Source organism: Pseudocercospora fijiensis, assembly GCF_000340215.1.
Source record: "Pseudocercospora fijiensis CIRAD86 unplaced genomic scaffold MYCFIscaffold_9, whole genome shotgun sequence".
NCBI classification, from domain to species: domain Eukaryota; kingdom Fungi; phylum Ascomycota; class Dothideomycetes; order Mycosphaerellales; family Mycosphaerellaceae; genus Pseudocercospora; species Pseudocercospora fijiensis.
Genome location: NW_006921540.1, coordinates 730,810 through 748,859, shown reverse-complemented (window position 1 = coordinate 748,859; position 18,050 = coordinate 730,810). Strand labels below are relative to the sequence as shown.

Below are 18,050 nucleotides of genomic sequence, written 5' to 3'. Positions count from 1 at the left end.
ATTTTTCGTCTAATATATCGGCGTAAACCTTATTACTCCTGTCTAGCCGCGCCGCGATCTCGGCGGTTACGCTAGGTTCGTTATATATTAGAGTAGCGCCGAGGGTCGACGTCGAAAGAGTCGAGCTGTTATCGCCTATAGTATTATCTTTAGGAGGAGCGCTATCTACTACGGGCGACGCTAACGTATACGACGCAGTAGACGGCTATACGACCTAGACCGCCGCTATAGTAGATAGTATATTCTACTCCCGTAGCGCCTAATCGAGCGTAGGAGCCGTTTTAGGCGCGCAAGTACGGTAGAAAGGCGTCTAGTTATAGCTAACGGGACCGCTAAATGCTTTAACTTCCTACCTTTCGCTATACTATATATACGTAAGTAACGATAGAGAAGAGAAGGTAGAGGACCGCGTATTACGCTTCGAACGCTTACTCTACCTTACGACTATCGTCGGAGGCGTTAGTAAAGTACGCTTACGCGTAGGAGTTCGGAGTTTAGGTGCTATAATTAGATAGAAAGTAATCTAAGGGATGTTAGGATATTCGATATATACGACTATAGCAGCCGATATTAGGCTCTTTAATATAGCTCCTCTACGGCTTACGGAATTGTAGTAGCCGATATCGCCTAATATTTGTAACTCTGCAGTTACTAGACATTTCTACTATAGCTAATTAATATAGGTAAAGTTTCGCTAACCGACCCGATAGGCCTATTCGCAATCTGCATTTTGCGATATATTATAAAAAACACTATAACGCTATATATTTCACGTAGGGCACATCTATTTAATTACGATATATCTAGCTATAGTAAGACTAAGAGACAAGGTACAAATAGCTAAGGTAGGGAATATTAGAAAAAAGCAAACATACGAAAGTTAGCTTAGGGCGGCAATAAGAGACAAAGTACGCCCGCCTAGTTTTCTAAGTCTAAGTAATCCGCATCTCTTCTAGTTTTCTAAGTACCTCGACTACTTCTACGCTATATAAATAGAAACTATTTTTCCCTTACCGCCTTTAGCGTTATACCTAGACTCTACGGTCTACCGCGTCTTTGCTACCTATAAGCTCGTTGCCCTTATTCTATAGGAACTAGCCGTACTCTACTCTCCGACCGAAGTCGACGAATTTAAGTATATCGATCCTCGCGGTACGAAAGACTTGTTCCGTCGCCTCCCGACTAAACTAGTAGCTATTTAACGCGTCTATTACCTCTTCCGTATCGTCGTATAAGGCCGTATTAAAATCAATAACCTCCTCCTAGATCTAAAATAGTATACCCCGACGCGGTACGATACCTACTTCGCGCCGCTACTATAGTTCCTCTATTACGTCGGACTAAACCTAAAAGAACTAGCCTCCCTGCCTATAGAGAATCCTCGTCTGCAATTACGGATCCGATAGAACAACGTGCTCTCTTACGACGTTAAGTTCTATATATTAAACGTTATCTACGCTTAGGGAAGTAGCAACTACTTTCTATACCTCCCGAAATAGGTAAATAATACCGATAGCGTATAATCGTAGCGCCTATAGCCGGCGGCCGTCTCTAGTAGCACGCGTCGCATTATACTTAGCTTGCTATTCTACTAGTACTCCCCTTTCCTATACGAAGGCGAATTGTATCGCTATCGTAGTACGATCGGCCGAGATATCGATATCGACGTAGCGAACGCGCCGACGCTAGGAGACGTCTTTAACTAGATTACAGCCCTACTAAACTAGGTGCGACCTCCCTAGACGCGTAGCGCCTTCTATATAATAGTAGATCGGGCGTAGTTTAATAACTAATACCGTTAATACTTTAATTATAGGCGATACGGGCCGCTTAGAGTTTGCAACTATAGCTACTCCGGACGGCCTTAGTATCGCTATCGCCCCGATACCCTAGCTATAAGGGAACTGTTAGACGAGACGTAGGAGGAAATCCGCGGCTCGACTATATAGCCGTTCTCTAAGCAAGCCGTAATCGATATTATATATAATTACAATTTAGGCATCTATCGGGGTTTATAGTTTAACGGTTACGTAGACACAATATGCCTACCTAGGTTAGTATTGCGCGAGGTCTACCTAAACGGTATACCGAATAGTTAATCGGAGGTTAATAATACGTAGGCTATTTAGTAAATTGCGACATAGTAGGGAGGTAGTAGTGCAGATCTTAGCTTAGATATCGCTCGCTCCTTTGTAGTTTCTAACAACGTAGCTGCCTTTATGTCTACTATCTCTATCGCCCTTTTATATATCGTACCCGGCCCTTATATCTATCGGCTATGTCTTTTATATCGACTATGTAAACTGTTAAGCTCGAGGCTTTAGGCCGCGATAACGTAATCGCGTAACGCTCGGCTACTTCCGCGTAACTTAGATTTCGGCCGATATTAGTCGCTTTTTCTACCTACTCTAACCTACCTTACTTTAAACACCTTCCGTAGTATATAATACCTGTACCTTTATTTAGACTTAAGTACTACCTATTACCCGTATATCTACCCTTAACGCAACGTTAAGCACCTTCGAGGTATGTCTAGCGTATTAACTAGTACCGACATAGCTAATATAACCTAGATAGCGACCGCGGGCAACGCTTAGAACCTGCCTATTATCGATATAAACGCGCTTAAAACGCCGCGCGCTGCCGACCTAAGGCGCTAGCCGGTCTTCTCTAGAGTGCTAGATAGTATAGAGTTCCCTAATAGCGAGCCTATTAAGGCGGATAGCGGCCTTACTATGCGTAGTACCTACGCTTAGCTACTCGAGGCATACGACGAATATAGCGGCCGGATTATTAGCGAAGGAAACTCGGAGGAGATCGATTACTTATAAAAACACTAATCTACGTTTGCATTACCGACGTTAGCCGCTAACTGCCGCTAGTATATACGTCGGCTATATAAAGCCTCTACTAGGCGCTACGTATACCGTAGCGCGAGCTGTATTCGCCTACGAAATACGCGACCTTATCTAGGTTAGCGATACGGGTAGATACCTAAAGCTTAAGCTTATCGCCGTCTAGTACGACGGTAACGTCGGCCGTAAGACCCTCTATACTAAGCAAGATCTGCTCCTATATAGTGCGCTAACTCTACCGAACAATCCTAGTAAGCCCGCTTCCTATATACTCGTCGTAAACGACTAGAGCTAGGTAACCTTTACGTAGCACCTATACGACGTCTTACGTAAGAGAAACCTAAACGTTAATAACGCCTATAGTAACGACGATATTAAGCGCAATCCGGATAAGTACGTATAGTATATATAGTAGGCGATCTCGATACTAATATAGGAATTGTATAGAGATAGCGGACGGTATAACTCTAGCAACCTAGTATAGTCGTAGCTAAAGTAATCGATACTATCGCGTCGGAGGTACGCGTACGCGATATACTCTACACCTTCTCTATATCTACCTTTACCGTCGCTACTATACGACTACTATACCTTACGTAGCGGCTAGCTATACGTAGATAGTACTACTAGTAATCTTACGAAGCGCGATAGAATGCCGCGAATCCGGTAGTACCTAAATCGGTAGAAATGAAATAAAAATAGTCTTACCCTTACTATCGCCTATATTCTACTATATATTTCGCTCTCCTCTCCTACTTCTCCTATTTCCTCCCTACTACTATACTATCTTTCCTATAATAGACTAACCCTCTACTTACTACTATCGCGAAAATTGCGACGACCGCGTACGCTGTCTTCGCGATATACTAGTAAGACGTATCGATCTGCGCTATCCTAATAGCGAAAAGGGAGTCTCTCTTCTAAACCTTGCCCCTTCCTTTTCTCGTTTTCGCTAATCCTCTATTTACTCTCTACTCTCTCCCTATCGCGCGCCGACACTATACCTACTCCTCTAGTAAAGAAAGACGCGGTACGATAGAAGCGGCGTTCTAGTACGTAACCGGAGCTAAGCGAGCGGGGACGTTTATAGCTACTACGTAAATAGAGTCTCCTAGCTAATTAGGTAGTCCTAAAGGTTATACCCTCGCTAGTTATTAGTATTAGAAGCTAGCTCTAGTTAGCGAAATGCCGAACTATATACCGTACTATATAGGGTAAAGTTTAGTAGCCTACCTTACGTAATATTATAGATAGGGGGTTTAATTCCCTTATTAGCTACAACATTTTTTTTTTTTTAGATTTATATAATTATCTATGTTCTGCGACCCTCTAGCTAATTAGATCGGTTCTAGATACTAAGAGTTATTCGCTCGTAGTCCCTATAGAGATACGGGGTAGTAACTAGCGAGGGTATAATTTTTAGTATCGGAGGTTCGAATCCTCTATTAGCTATCCTTTTACGCTTACGTAAGGAAGACGATCTATACCTATTCGCGAGGCGGCCGCGAGGCCCGGGAGTAGCCGCGAATTTTAGGGTTCCTATGCGTAATTTCCCCGCGTTCTCCTTGTTCTCGTTTCGCCCGATTTAGTTAGTCCTAGTACTTGTTTTCGGGTTATTCTAACATTATATAGAAAATCTAAAGTAATAACCGCTACCTGCTTGTAAGTTAGAAGATATCCGACCTATATAAATAGCTTTATCTACTTATACTACGCAACCGAAACTATTAATAATTAGAAGAAGGTCGAGAAATCGTCCGTATCTATAGACAGCATTCTAGTAACGTAAACGATTGTCTTAGATGCCTCGGGCACTCTATAGAAATTGCTCTAAGCCCTTTAAGCATTAGTTAATTACAAGGCTATATTCGAGGAGTATTAGCGACTCTCGACCTGAAATAGTAAATCTCGCTAGGATCTTATAGAGTCCTCAAAGCACCTCTGTGTTCTTGCTGTCCGTCGATTACAATTGATTGTTCGGATCTAGTTATTCGAAGCCAGTCGGCAGGTCAAGACGACAGGTCAGGTGTCGGTCCCACGGTCGTCCATATTGGGAGAGATGGCTGTTATCCGCCCCTGCCAAGACCATCAGCGATGACCCGGACGCCCGAAGTTCGGCCTTGCAGCCTCCCCCACTTGCTGGCGAGCTCTGTCCCGCGCGACGGCCGGCAAGCATTACATTGTGTTGATGCCATTGCCCTGCAGGAATAATCATTCAGGATAAACGTATCAGCCCGCGGCCGTAGAAATTTCTGCTGCGCTCGCTATCCTTGTCTTTCGTGTGAGTCTTATCAGCTTGCTCTGTATGAGTTTCTTCAAGTCAAGACAGCTTCTCCATCCTCTGACCACGTTCGCCTTCGCCCATTCGAGAACCTCCCAGCTACCTTGGCCTCGCATCTTGAAACGGACAATGGCTACAGCAATGGGGAAGCGCCTGGAAGGCAAGACGATTATCATCACAGGAGCTTCGTCAGGAATTGGTGCAAGCACCGCAAAGGAATTCGCTGCAACATCACCGAAGAACCTCAGGCTCATCCTCGCCGCACGACGAATAGACACGGTCAAGCAACTGGCCGCCGAAATCAACAAAGAGCATGGCGATGGTGTCAAGATTCATCCAGTCCAGCTTGACGTCTCGAAAGCCGACCAAGTTCTCAACTTCATCCCGAACCTGCCAAAAGAGTTCCAAGATATCGACGTCCTGGTGAACAATGCAGGTCTGGTGAAGGGAATGGACAAGGCAGGAGATATCAAGCCTGAAGATATGAATGTTCAATTTGAGACGAATGTTACGGGTCTCATCAACATGACACAAGCTGTTCTCAAGGTCTTCAAGCAGAAGGGCGAGAGCGGGCAAGGAGATATCATCAACATTGGTTCCGTCGCAGGTCGTGAACCATACCCAGGCGGTTCCATCTACTGTGCCACAAAAGCTGCCGTGCGATCATTTACAGACGCCATGCGGAAAGAGTTGGTTGCGACGCGGATCAGGATTATTGAGATCGATCCTGGTCAGGTCGAGACGGAGTTCTCGGTGGTCAGATTCTACGGCGACAAGAGCAAGGCAGCCAAGGTGTATGAGGGATGTACGCCCTTGACCCCAGCCGACATTGCTGAGACGATCGTGTGGAGTGCTGGAAGGCCGGAGAACGTGGTGATTGCGGATATGTTGGTGTTTCCCAACCATCAGGTATGTACAGAGATGTTTCGGCCGCAATGTGACCATGCTGACTGTTGGCAAAGGCCGCAGCGACTGTCATGCACAGGAGATCGTAATTCCGGGTCTGACGAAGAGACAGGCCGGTACCAGTGCCATGTACAGGAAGCCCGTGCCGACCAATTCGAAGATGTAGCTGAGATAGACATTCCAAACGAAGGGTACTCTTCAGCAACTCAAAGAAGGAATTGGATCTCCGATTTACCGACTCAGCTCAAAGCCTCGTCCACGCCCTACGTTCTGTCGCTGGGTAGCACTTGCAATCTCTCGGCCGAGGACAGCTTAGCTCTGCGGAATGGCCTTAGCAAGTTTGTCAAATTATGACAAACCGACCTGACTGCGGACTTGGAACAGCATAGCATGTACGTTGTAGAGCTTGACAATGTGTGTATATCGAAATGGAACACTGCCTTGGCACATATCCGGGATCGGCAAAAGACCCCACCTCTCAGCTCTTTCGTCACCAGGAGCTCCCATGGCAGCTACAAGCAGCTTACCAATAAACATACTAGGGTCTCTCGTAGTTAGGAGTAACACTTCCGCATGATCCAACTTCTCTCTTTTCTTCAGACATCGCGTGAGCCAGAATCTTATGTCCTTTCGTAACGCAGCTAAGAGAGTCGTAACCTCGAATCCGTCGCAACGAGTCGCAGCTATCTCCTCACACCTTTCCAGACCAATTCGAACCATGGCTTCAGTCCCAAGCACCATGAAGGGTGTGATCATTGAGAAGACTGGAGGACCAGAAGTCCTCGAATACAAGACTGATCTACCCGTGCCTGAGCCGAAGGGTACTGTATCTTGAGCTCGTCGTATTCCTTCGAGGAAATGCTGACGATTGACAGAGGGCCAGATTCTCGTCAAAAACGACTTCATCGGCATAAATTTCATCGACACCTACTTTCGAACCGGCCTGTACCCGGCACCTTCCTTCCCATACGTTCTCGGTCGAGAAGCTGAAGGGACAGTCGTAAAAGTTGGTGGCGGGGACACTCACGGGCTCAAAGATGGCGATAAAGTCGTGTGGATGGCAGAAGGGGCATATGCAGAGTACACTGCGGCGCCTGCTGCAAAGGCTGTGAAAGTCCCTAGTGACATGGATCCAAAGATCGGGGCAGCTGCTTTGCTGCAAGGTCTGACAGCGTTGACGCTCGTAAGAGAAGCTCATCATGTCAATAAGGGCGACTGGGTCTTGGTGCATGCTGCAGCTGGTGGTACTGGACTTTGGCTGGTTCAACTACTCAAGGCAATTGGAGCAAACACCATCGGAACTGCCAGTACCGAGGAAAAGATCAATCTCGCGACGAAAGCTGGCGCGACACATATGATCAACTACTCGAAAGAGGATGTGAAGAAGAAGGTCGATGAGTTGACGGGAGGAAAAGGTGTTATCGCGGTCTTCGATGGCGTTGGCAAGGACACGTTTGATCTCTCGTTGGATTGCTTAGCAAGAAAGGGCTCTCTGATTTCCTTTGGCAATGCATCTGGCGCTGTGCCTCCAGTAACGATTGCTAGACTGTCGGCGAAGAACGCAAGGCTGATGAGACCCACTCTATTTGGATACCTCGTTACTAGGGAGGAGTTTGAGCACTACGTCAAAGAACTGTTCGACTTTGTGCTGAAGGACAAGCTAGACGTGAGGATTCATGAAGTGTATCCTCTCAGTGAGGTCGCAAGAGCACACCGGGATCTAGAGGGACGGAAGACGACCGGGAAGCTGTTGCTTGATCCATCAAAATAGATTGAATGTGAAAGCCAACGAAGAGCAGATGACGAAGCTGACTGAGCAACGCTCGGCTGCTCACATGCACCAACGTTGATAAGTGAGGAGGCTCGAAGCTTCTGACTTCATCGCATCACTTCTAGCTCTTGCCTGTATACAACAACAATCATTGACCGGACTTCGCTAGTGCCTTCTGATCAAGTCAACTACTTCTTGCCTGCTTCATGCCACTCTATCGCGCCTTCACCCGCGGAGGCTGCATCGGAACATACGCAAGCATGAGCGCTGCAGAGACCGAGAACTTGAGGCAGAACAAGGACGCCATCAAGGCCGACGACAACATGGTGGGTGGTCGCGAGCGACGCACCTCCGTAGATCCGGATACCGGCGAGGAATTTGAGGATCGCAGTCTCGCCACGATCGGCGCGCGGATGTACGAAGAGCTGATCGAGCGTCGAGAAAACGACTCACCATTGAATGCCACCTCCAGCGCACCATCAGTTGGCCATCCACCTACTAGCGCGGACGAGCATGCTGTAGCCGATGAGGGCTCGGACAACGCAGCACCAGAGCACAACACTCGCAACGACAGTACTGCTGCTGCTACTGCCACTGAGGCTCCTTCTCAGGCCACAGACCGGGTTCACAAGGAGAATGAGCCACCAAAGAAGTCGGACCCTGGCACAGAATTTGTCGATGCGCCCGCTGGTCATGAGTCCTCCAAGTCCACCAGCGAGAAGGAGAAGCCGCCAGCGGAAGGGGCTGCCGATGATGACCAGCCGTCACTGCTATCAACCCTGCCTAGTAGGCTCAATGCATCAGAACACAAGGATGATATTATCAAGCAAGTCGAGTTCTACTTGGGGGATGAAAACCTTCCTGGCGACGCTCATCTGCTTGCCCGCACAGGCCCAGCAGGTGATGGCTGGGTATCCCTCAACGAGATCCTTGGATTCCGGAAGATGCGTCCTTACAAGCCCAAGGCGGAAGTGAAGGAGATCTTGAAGTTAAGCAAGATGTTGGAGATCAACGACAAGAATAAATTCATTCGGCGTAAGTGGCCGTTGAAGAGAGCGCCGACTGTTACTCCCAAGCTCGACGAGTCTAAGGAACGCAATGCAAAGCTTGCCGAGCAGCCGTGGATGACCAAGGCAATGTTGAAGCCGACAGGTTTTGAGAGCAATGCTAATCAAGGTCCGCTTGCCCTCGGTGATTACCTGGAAGAACGTCCATTGTACGATGCTGAGGAGTCCTTTGTTGCTCGCATCGACCGGGCTGTGGCGGAATACCAGAATAGGCGCAAGTTTCACGAGATGACTGCTAAGGTGTTCGGGTCGTACCTCAAGTTTGGCGGCTTTGCTGGCGGACAGAACATGTTCGCTGGTCGTCTGAACGATAAGGAGCTGAAGGAAAACTACGACAAGCATGAAATTGCTATGATGAAAGCCAGATGGGGAGTCGCTGACAAAGTATCCGAGGGCGTTGACGAGGGCAAGCCTACCTGGGTTGTCGACTTCGAAGGCATGACCAAGGCATTCTTGTCCTCCGAATTTATGCAACATTTCGACTGGACTAACAGCAAAACCGTTCTCGAAACCACGAACATCTTGCGCAACTTCTTCAGCTACCTCAACATCCACGATGTGTGTCCAGAATACAAAAAGGACATCGACAAGGCAGTGGCTGCTACTCATCTCGCGGACAGCGAGTTCCCGAAGCTCGCAGCAGTTGACGCAGGTTTGCCTGGTGAATTCAATAAAGCCTGCTCATCGCTCTACGGCGGCTATTATGCTCAGTACAGTCCAACAGATGCCAACGCGGACTGGGTGACTAATGCCGATAAGAGCTTTGGAATGGCTAAGGACCTTGCCGACCAGGTATTCATCATTGGCACACATGCGTATTGTACCAGCGAACAGCTCGAATTCTTCGAGGCGGTGAAGGACGACAAGAAGCCAGCGGATACATGTATCGTGGAGGAGAGTATGGGTCTGGAGGTCACTGGCGTGGAGCTGGAGACCGAGCAGGGCAACAAATACTACGATGCGCCGCAATATAAGAACAGATTCAAGAAAGCCGGTTCGCTGCATTGCATTCGCTGGACTCTCCCTCAAGCTAGTCCGCGAGACCTTCCGAAGCACGTTCTAGAGGCCGAGAAAGCTAAGCAGGGCAAGAGTCTCAGCTTCATCGTAGATGAAGACTTGTTGAAGCATTTCGTCCCGGGCATGAAGCTCGATGCGATCATCAAGACTTTCGGCTGCGGCTTGTCCTGGATCGATGCGGTCGAGTGCGTCTATCCCTCATTCTTCACCTGGACTCTCAATGAGCGCGCTATGGACTGGAATGAGCCAGGTCCACCAACCGAGTGGATGTTGCGGCAGGAGGAGATGAAGAAGTCTGGCATGGGCGATGAGATCATTCGGCGTGAGGACGAGGACGAAGATGAGACTCTGGATTGAGCCGAAGAGCTTGGGCGGCGCCGATCGAATAGAACTACAGCATTAGCAATGCAGAGGTAGTGCTTGACACCGCGCTTTGCAGTGGCCTTACTGAAGCAGGATAGCCTAGGTAGAGAGTAAAAGGCATGGTACTGGTACAGAGTCTACAGACGCTATGGGATGAAGTTCCATAGGCCGGTACCTCTTGGCAAGTTGAGCCGAGCAATGGGGCGGATCGTCACCACTTGACATGCACCACTTTCGCGTCTCATCCCGCAGAAGACCCTCCATGGCTTGCTTACTTACCTGTAACTGAGCAGCTAAATCTGAAAAGGCGGCCACGTTCCAAAGCTTGATGCCTGTCAGGTCTAGAATACAGCTGGAAGGTTCCTATATGCAGGGGAGCATCCACGCTCCTTCAGGAAGCTTCAAATGGCATCCAATCGATCAGACCACCGATGTCGACAGCGATTTTCGATTTCGATTGAAGCTGGAAACGGCACTTTGATGATGGAAGTGATCAAAGTGAAATGGACACGTTGAGTGATATGGGGAAGAGGTGGGCGATAAACACATACAGTACCTGTCTCACCATCGCGCAGCTTGTGCTTGCCGAGCGTCTCTGGTTTGACTTCAGGGTAGCTCTTTGCACGGCTGCAGTAGTGGAGCTTGTCTAGACTGCATATTGTGGAAAGTCAGAAGGAACTTGCTGTCTATGGTACTCATCAGAATGTCTCCTGATCAGGCCCGAGCTGAGACCTTACCGCAAAGATTCCATGTGGGAAATGTCTGAACGCACGAGTTTCAGTGGTCATCAAAGTTCGTGATATCAGCTGAAGCCTGAAAGCTGAAAGCCACTATCCTGATATGAGCTGTGCAGCTCAGCCAGCCACCAAACAGCCGAATATGCATCTGTACCACGAATGAGAAGAGGATGGAAGCAATTCAGAAGTCGACAAGGTCTAGACTTCTCTGGATACAGAATGGATTGCAGTCGGCTGAAGCTGTGGCTTCCGCAAGCTCGGAAGTCGTGGCTCGTTGTGTGGAGTATAAGAGCAGAAATGTGTCCTCGAACTCTTACGGACTGATCTTTTCTCTAGTCCGGTCTCCTCTCGCAACATCTGACTAGTAGTTCTGTTCATTCCGCACGCTTAGGACCTCCATCATGGCGGCGACCCAGATCACGGATGATGGCAAAGTCATCGCACCATTCAACATCACAGCACCCGCTCCGGTCATTGAGCTCAATGGATTCCATTGGGGAACAGTCGACCACAAACTGGAAGGTCCTGAGTTTGTTGAGCAGCACACCGTGCAGCAACGTGTAGCAGAACCACCTGTCGCTCTTGCTGCCGCTGCTGCTGCCGCTGTCTCTCAACCAGCAGCACAACAATTGCCAGTGAGTGGAGCAAATCTTCCCGAGCAAGTGGAAGAGCAATTAGGCTTCAGGCCAAAGCCGAAGGAACTGCCCAAGCCAGCTCCTCCCTTCCCTTTGAAACAGATGCAGGGCGCGTTTGCTGGAAATGGATTCAACTCCATCTTCCGACCAAGGTCAAAAATGGACGGCGTGAAGGAGTCGAAAGATGACTTCACAGACCTGAAAGGCAAGGCAATCGGAGGCGCGCCAACAAGCCCGGGCGACAATATTCTTGAACTCAACCTGACCCTAGAGCAATGGAGCTTTGGTAAGACGATCGGTGACATTCCAAATCGTGGCTTCAATGGGAATAGCCAGCCGGATATCACGCTTCAAGGGTTTCCGTACATGCAAACAGTCCAGGATGCAACAGACCCAAAGACTGGAAGGTCGACCAACCCTGATACCACTGACATACATTTCGAGACCGGCATGTGGCTCTTCGTGGAGAAGTGCGACAAGAATCCGCAATGTGCAGAGACAGTCGTGCGAATGGCGTCCATCCCTCACGGCACGACGATTAATGCACAAGGCTTGGCCGGCAAGCAGCAAAAGATCACCACTACCACTCCTATCGGAGGCGTGGCTGGTCCCCCAAACTTCGACAAGGACAAACTCGATACTAGACCATTCTTCATCGGCGGCAGCCAAGTGCTCGGTGGCGACGGCAACAGTGTCTTCACAAACATGGATGCAACCAACAAGAACACCTTCAGGATACCACAAAATCTCGATCCATACATCAAAGCAGGCACGATCACCACGGAAGTCATCCAAAATCCAAATCTCTTCCTCGCAAAAGCTATCGAAAATCAAAAAATCCTCGACACCATCTCCTTCGAAGTCACAACCGGCACTCCCGACGACAAACTCAACGGCGGCGGCGTCACCAACATCGCCTTCCTCATGGGAACCCAAGGCCCGCGCCAAATCTCCAAAGACCCCGGTGGCTTCCTGGAACGCGAAATCTCCCAACCCAACGCCCACGTCCCCTTTGTGAAATCCAAATTCTGGATCGAAACGGTAGAATACGAAATCAACGTTCCACGCCTCACTTCCCCGAAACCTATTCTTTTGAGACCGAACATGCCGAAAGGGAAAGATGGGAAGGATTCTACTGCGCCCACGCCCGTGTTTTTGGTCACGCCGCCGGATCGGTTGCCGTGTGAGGAGAGGAAGATTTCCGTGCGAGGGATTCAGATTCAGTATAGTCAGATGGTGATTTTGAATTTTGTGGGCATTAGTTGGCCGCATGTTAGTTGTGCTACGTTGGTTCCTACTGAGGCGCAGGTTTTTAAGATGGTTTAGAATAGTCGTTGGGAGGAAAGCTAGGTAGGTAATCAGGGTTGGGTGGTTATAGAATGAGACGACGACGACAGAAGAAATTTTTTAGTGATAGCTTTGCGAGGAAGAAAAAAAAAAGAAGTCCGTCAAATGTTTTTTTTTCATTCCGATATCTGATAATTCATCATTTTTTATTCACAAATACAACAGCACAACACTCGGGGGTTTTCACAAGCAAAACCACACGTGCGACTTCATTTTATCACACCGCTCCGTTCCGCTCCAGACTCGATCAACGTGTTGAACGCACAAACTTCCAGTCCACTACATCCAGTCAGCATGGTAGAAATTTCCTCACGCCTCGATCCTACTACTTACTACACATCACATCATCATCCCAGCCCTTCTACATTCTCTCATTTCATTCAACAGCACGGACCGCCCTAATTTTTTTTTCTCCTTAGTTTCTTGACGTGTGATAGATGGGTTTATCGATATACTACTTACCACAGTCTCGCACTTTCCGTTATAGCAACCTGCCGATGGACAATAACATTTTGTGCCGTCGTCGGCTCTTATGCCGATTGGAATTGCGGCATTGGCGACTGCGACTAGGGTTGCGATGAGGGTGAGGAGTTGCATTTTGGGTGGAGTCTTTTGTTTGTGGTGGTGAAGTTCGTTTGTGTGAGTGAGGGTTGGGTAGAATATAACGGTTGGAGGTGGATTTGGGGTTGATATTTATGCTTCCCTCTGTCTTACCCCCTCATGTTGGTGTAGACGTTGTAGAGTTTTGTGATGCTGGTGGTTCCGGATGCCGCCCGCTTCCCTGCGTGATAATGCGGAGAAAGGTTCAGGTTTATTGTTAGGTACTGAGGACAATATACATATTTCTTGCTGATCGCCCTGTCTTTTGATCAAATGCCGAGTGGCTCGATGCAGTGCTCGATGCAGTATCAATAAGAGCACCCTTCAGTCGTGGTCAGACTTCACACTCGTGTGGACTCCTGCCGCTAGCTGCATCTCTACAGTAGTACCATTAAAGTGGCACTATTGCAAGGAAAAATACCAGGATTTTTTTCTAAAGCTACCTTGTAGTCTTGTAGATGCAGCCAGTCTCAACTGTATCGAGACCACGGTCTACAATCCGTATATCGTGCCGAAAAGAGACAAAGCCTGGTAGACGACACTTGCTAGGTAGATTTGTATCTAGTCTCTCCAACACGAATGTTACAGTCCCAGACCGGGCTATTTCGCCGAGGAGACTCCAGGATGTTTTTATATAGAGCCAGTGCAACCCGGGTTATTGAGTCCGGCGAGAGTGTGAGATGTCCGGCTGTGAAGCAACATTCAGTCGTCGTCATCGCAGACAAGGCTGTGCTGAAAACCCCGCAGAGCGACCCTGAAGCAAGTAACTATGTTGTACATATACTATAGGTGAAGGCCATAGGGATTAGAAACCTACCTTAGCGGGGTATGTGCTCACTCTATACCGTAGGATTGTAGTAGATTTGCAGTACGAAGATATCAACTGCAGGTCATAATAACAGCATTTCTGCAGATATCCAAAGCGGTGCTGTTTACAGTGAGATGCCATTGTGGCCTCGGTGCTGTTTGCTAAGGCTGCTGATAATTGGCCTCTGCAGCAGAAGTGGGTCTCTGCAGCAGAGGCCGGTCTCTGCAGTTTGAACAAGTATACAGTTTAGACAACGATACAGTATAAACAGCATTTACGAGAGACACCAGCCTATTCAGTATAGGGTATTATACGAGTGACTCAACACATTCGATTGCAGTACTACATGCAGGCCACTCAGCCTGCCCTGTTCGCTTCCCTGCCTCCGCAATACCTGCTATCCAGCCATCCATTCATCCATTCACCAAGTTCCTACTATCCGAGAAGCTCTAGTTGATATGCCGTAAAGGGCTTCGGTCGTGGCGAAGGCTCGGTCGTAGTGCGAAGGGGATATTAGTAACAGTGGAACGCTCGATTCGTACAAAGGAGATCTATACTCAAAGTTAGCCTTCGTTAGAAGAGCATAGGCTTCGGACTTACTGAAGAAAGAGGAAAGACCGTGTAAAGAAAGCGTATCTAGATCTTGGTTAGTAAAGAGTATAATGCGATACTAAAGTTGACTTACTATACAAAGGGTATGTTTAATCGACATCTAGCTATAGATATTTAGCTGTACCTGTTAACAATTTAGCATTGGATCTTCTGCTGTTGGACGAGAGCTGAGCATACCTAATCAAGCTGAATCATCTCGGTGTGTATATACCTAGATACAGTCAGCTTTGTATAGTGCTTATTAGATATGTCTTAATGCTATACCTTTAAAGAAACTGCAGGTCCTAATCGACAAAGAGGGCACGATCACTGCTTCTTATATTAATAGCAGCCTTGCCCTTTGTCATCTAAAGGCCCTGTCTAGTAACTAGCACTATCTAGATCTTGCTACTATCGATACCGTTAATGCCGATAGTGACCTGCTTGTTAGTGAGCTTGTACACCGAAAGCTGAAGCATTAGGTCCTTACGATCCATCTAGGCGATAGTAATAAGTGCGAACAGTGAGAGGCTACGAGCTGTACGGTACGTAAAGATTTGATCGATACGACTAATACTAGTGCTACGGTATCGAACGAAATCTCTACGGCGAAGAACAGTGCGACGCTAGGTAGGCTTATCGTTAAAAGCAAAGCGCTTATACTAGTGTACAGCATCGTTGTTGTCTAGTGTGCAGTTCGTCCGGTTGTAGTCGTACTAATATGCCGCCTTAAGTGCGTCTTTAAACGGCTTCTTTATAGCATCGTTGCGGATAGGAAGTAATAAGAAGTCTTTGCAATAATACTGCAGCAGTCGATCACCCGTAACTACATTCAGATAGTTATTATCGCTAAGAATAATCTCCGTACCGTCGAGGATTGATCGATTATCGTTATTGCCTTGCTTAGAACGTAGCAGTACGCTGTCGAATAATTGAGCGTTGTTCTCGAAGAGTGTTTAAATCTGTACTAAGAGCTCTAGCTTGTCCTGCTTATAAGCATCCTATAGAAGCAGTCGTACAGTCATTTCTAGGCCCTGTCGCTCGAGGAGGTCCTTTTTAGGCTTGTACTAGTTAGTGAGATAGACCTGCTGCTTTATTGTCTTATGCTTAGCCTCTCTAGCAAGCACATTGAGATTACTAGCTATAGCGTATTCAGCGATGGTCTCTGTATAGTGCTAACTAATGTAGACGTTCGGACGCTTTGCTATCGCTCGATACTTAGCGGCGCCTTTAGTCTCTTTTAGCTGTTGCTTAGGGCTAGGCGTCTAACTGAGATTAGTACTAGCAACCGGAACACTCTAACTGTAACTGCGGCTACGCTGTCTTGTGTATAGATTCTTAATATTGGAGATAGTAGCGCACTCTATAAGCTCCTAGAAGATTCGCCGCATAGCAATCATCTTAGTTATGAAGTCAATTCGCTGCTAAGAAGTAATCTTCTTCGATATAAGGTAGACATTGGAGCGTACTAGTATAGCAAGGAAGCGGACGACAATAGCTAATACAGGAATGTCTCTAGATAACGGTAACTGAAGCTCCTGCGCTAGACTATTAGCAACTTAGTTCAGTATCGTACCTTGTTGCGAGACAAGTCCTCGGACAGCCTCGCGAAATGACTGCTCGATATAACTATCCTATAGCTAAATACGACCTAGTATTGGGACCGTAACGGACTACCGGGCGTGTTCGGAGAGGCTGTACTATGCAAGATAGTAAAGAGGGGATTGAAGGCGGTTCTAGCTAGGAGGCATTAGAAACTTATAGATTGCTTTGCCGTATTCAAGTTAAGCCGCGTTGGTAAGGATCTCTCTAAGGAGTACAGTATAAAACATACTAGTAATACCTTTGAACTCTAAGTGAGTCGGATCGGATAGTCGTGTTAGAATGATATCCAGGGCTAGAGATAACTGCTGTAGTGCTAGTGCTTCGCTAAGCATGCCAAATTGGCGGCCATATATTGCTCGTATAGTAGTCGCTATAGAAGACATATATTGACGGATACGCTCGCTTTTATAATAGAAGCGCAGATTATAAGCATAGACATCGAGCGTGCCGCGATTATTAGCGTATATAAAGCAGAATCGGCATGATACATTAGCTCTAGGACCTAGTATACCAGAGTTCTCCTACTGCTGTAGCATATCGCCGGTGTACGATAAGATAAACGCGCACACTAATGTCTTCTAGCTAGCAATTTCAATCTCCTACCCGGCATCTAGCTACTTTAGCCTCGGAGCGATAGCGCTAACCACATCCTCGGTGTTGCTGCTATAAGGACTAAGTGTAAATGGTATAACGTTGGAAGTCCGATTGCGCTCCTGTATCGTAAGACTAGCTATAATAATGTACTAACCCATTAAGGATCGGTGCATGTTTCGGTAGAGACCAAAGCTATCAATAAACAATAGGAAGGGCGCTAAGATGACTTTCGGATTAGAAGTGTCAAACTTCAGAAGCTGCCGACGGCTATAGACTATAATCTCAAGCTCGCTACGTATTGGATGTGTCTAGTAGATTAGCCGCACAACCCTAGTAGGATTAACGATGCGACGAACAACGAACTTGTGTTCATTAAGCGGAAGTAGTGCAGCCTTAATCCTGCTTTCGTACGGATAGTGCATCGCAATTAGACCCAAGTTGAATAGCTGTACATCAGACTCTAGAGCGAAGTAGAACTGGCCTTCTGCCTGAAAGAGCTTATTGCTAATAACATCGCCACCGAGGTGTTGTCGTATATGTAGCGGTAAGGTAGCGAAGTTGAGAAGTGGCACAATTTAGACAACTACCGAGCCTTTCTCGCCCTTGTAATCTCCCTTCGGATTGCGCTTAGTTAGTTCACGGTTGTCGATCTATATAGCAATTACGCGCCTAGCGTAAGCTTAAGTCGTCCTGCAATTGCAGCTAACGTCCTAGTATAGAAAGCGGACGAAGTCTAATAGAAAGATTAGTCCGCTAGGTATGCCGATAAACTGCTGCTAGTCAGTTAGAGGCGCCGCTATTGATTCCTCTTCGTTAGCGTTGTTATCGGTTCTCGCAGTCTTCTTAGTACGCGTCTTCTTCTTCTTCTTAAGC

At 47.5% G+C, this 18,050-nt stretch overlaps 5 protein-coding genes across 5 annotated transcripts; all 5 read left to right on the top strand.

Annotated features, from left to right (window-relative positions):
• Window positions 1-5,265: 5,265 nt before the first annotated feature.
• Window positions 5,266-6,131, top strand: MYCFIDRAFT_64321 (uncharacterized protein; the record flags this gene model as incomplete). Its single annotated transcript, XM_007932435.1, has 2 exons — window positions 5,266-6,045; window positions 6,099-6,131. 2 exons carry the CDS (start codon window positions 5,266-5,268, stop codon window positions 6,129-6,131), a joined length of 813 nt encoding a protein of 270 aa, XP_007930626.1.
• Window positions 6,132-6,760: 629 nt separating this feature from the next.
• MYCFIDRAFT_36787 (uncharacterized protein) lies at window positions 6,761-7,813 on the top strand (the record flags this gene model as incomplete). Its single annotated transcript, XM_007932307.1, has 2 exons — window positions 6,761-6,863; window positions 6,918-7,813. The coding sequence occupies 2 exons, from the start codon at window positions 6,761-6,763 to the stop codon at window positions 7,811-7,813; spliced, it is 999 nt and encodes a 332-aa protein (XP_007930498.1).
• A 413-nt stretch (window positions 7,814-8,226) lies between these two features.
• On the top strand, window positions 8,227-10,254 carry MYCFIDRAFT_144312 (uncharacterized protein; the record flags this gene model as incomplete). The annotated part of the gene is made up of 1 exon (XM_007932556.1): window positions 8,227-10,254. The coding sequence occupies one exon, from the start codon at window positions 8,227-8,229 to the stop codon at window positions 10,252-10,254; it is 2,028 nt and encodes a 675-aa protein (XP_007930747.1).
• Window positions 10,255-11,342: 1,088 nt separating this feature from the next.
• Window positions 11,343-13,082, top strand: MYCFIDRAFT_87785 (uncharacterized protein). Its single transcript, XM_007932555.1, has one exon. It carries the CDS (start codon window positions 11,399-11,401, stop codon window positions 12,956-12,958), a length of 1,560 nt encoding a protein of 519 aa, XP_007930746.1. The 5' UTR covers window positions 11,343-11,398; the 3' UTR covers window positions 12,959-13,082.
• Window positions 13,083-13,476: 394 nt separating this feature from the next.
• MYCFIDRAFT_178500 (uncharacterized protein) lies at window positions 13,477-15,452 on the top strand (the record flags this gene model as incomplete). Its single annotated transcript, XM_007932554.1, has 19 exons — window positions 13,477-13,493; window positions 13,550-13,597; window positions 13,624-13,664; window positions 13,712-13,764; window positions 13,801-13,839; window positions 13,861-13,928; window positions 13,963-13,975; window positions 14,004-14,110; window positions 14,168-14,205; window positions 14,243-14,254; window positions 14,286-14,353; window positions 14,389-14,409; window positions 14,456-14,529; window positions 14,554-14,614; window positions 14,650-14,685; window positions 14,728-14,815; window positions 14,857-14,866; window positions 15,139-15,198; window positions 15,434-15,452. 19 exons carry the CDS (start codon window positions 13,477-13,479, stop codon window positions 15,450-15,452), a joined length of 873 nt encoding a protein of 290 aa, XP_007930745.1.
• Window positions 15,453-18,050: the final 2,598 nt, after the last annotated feature.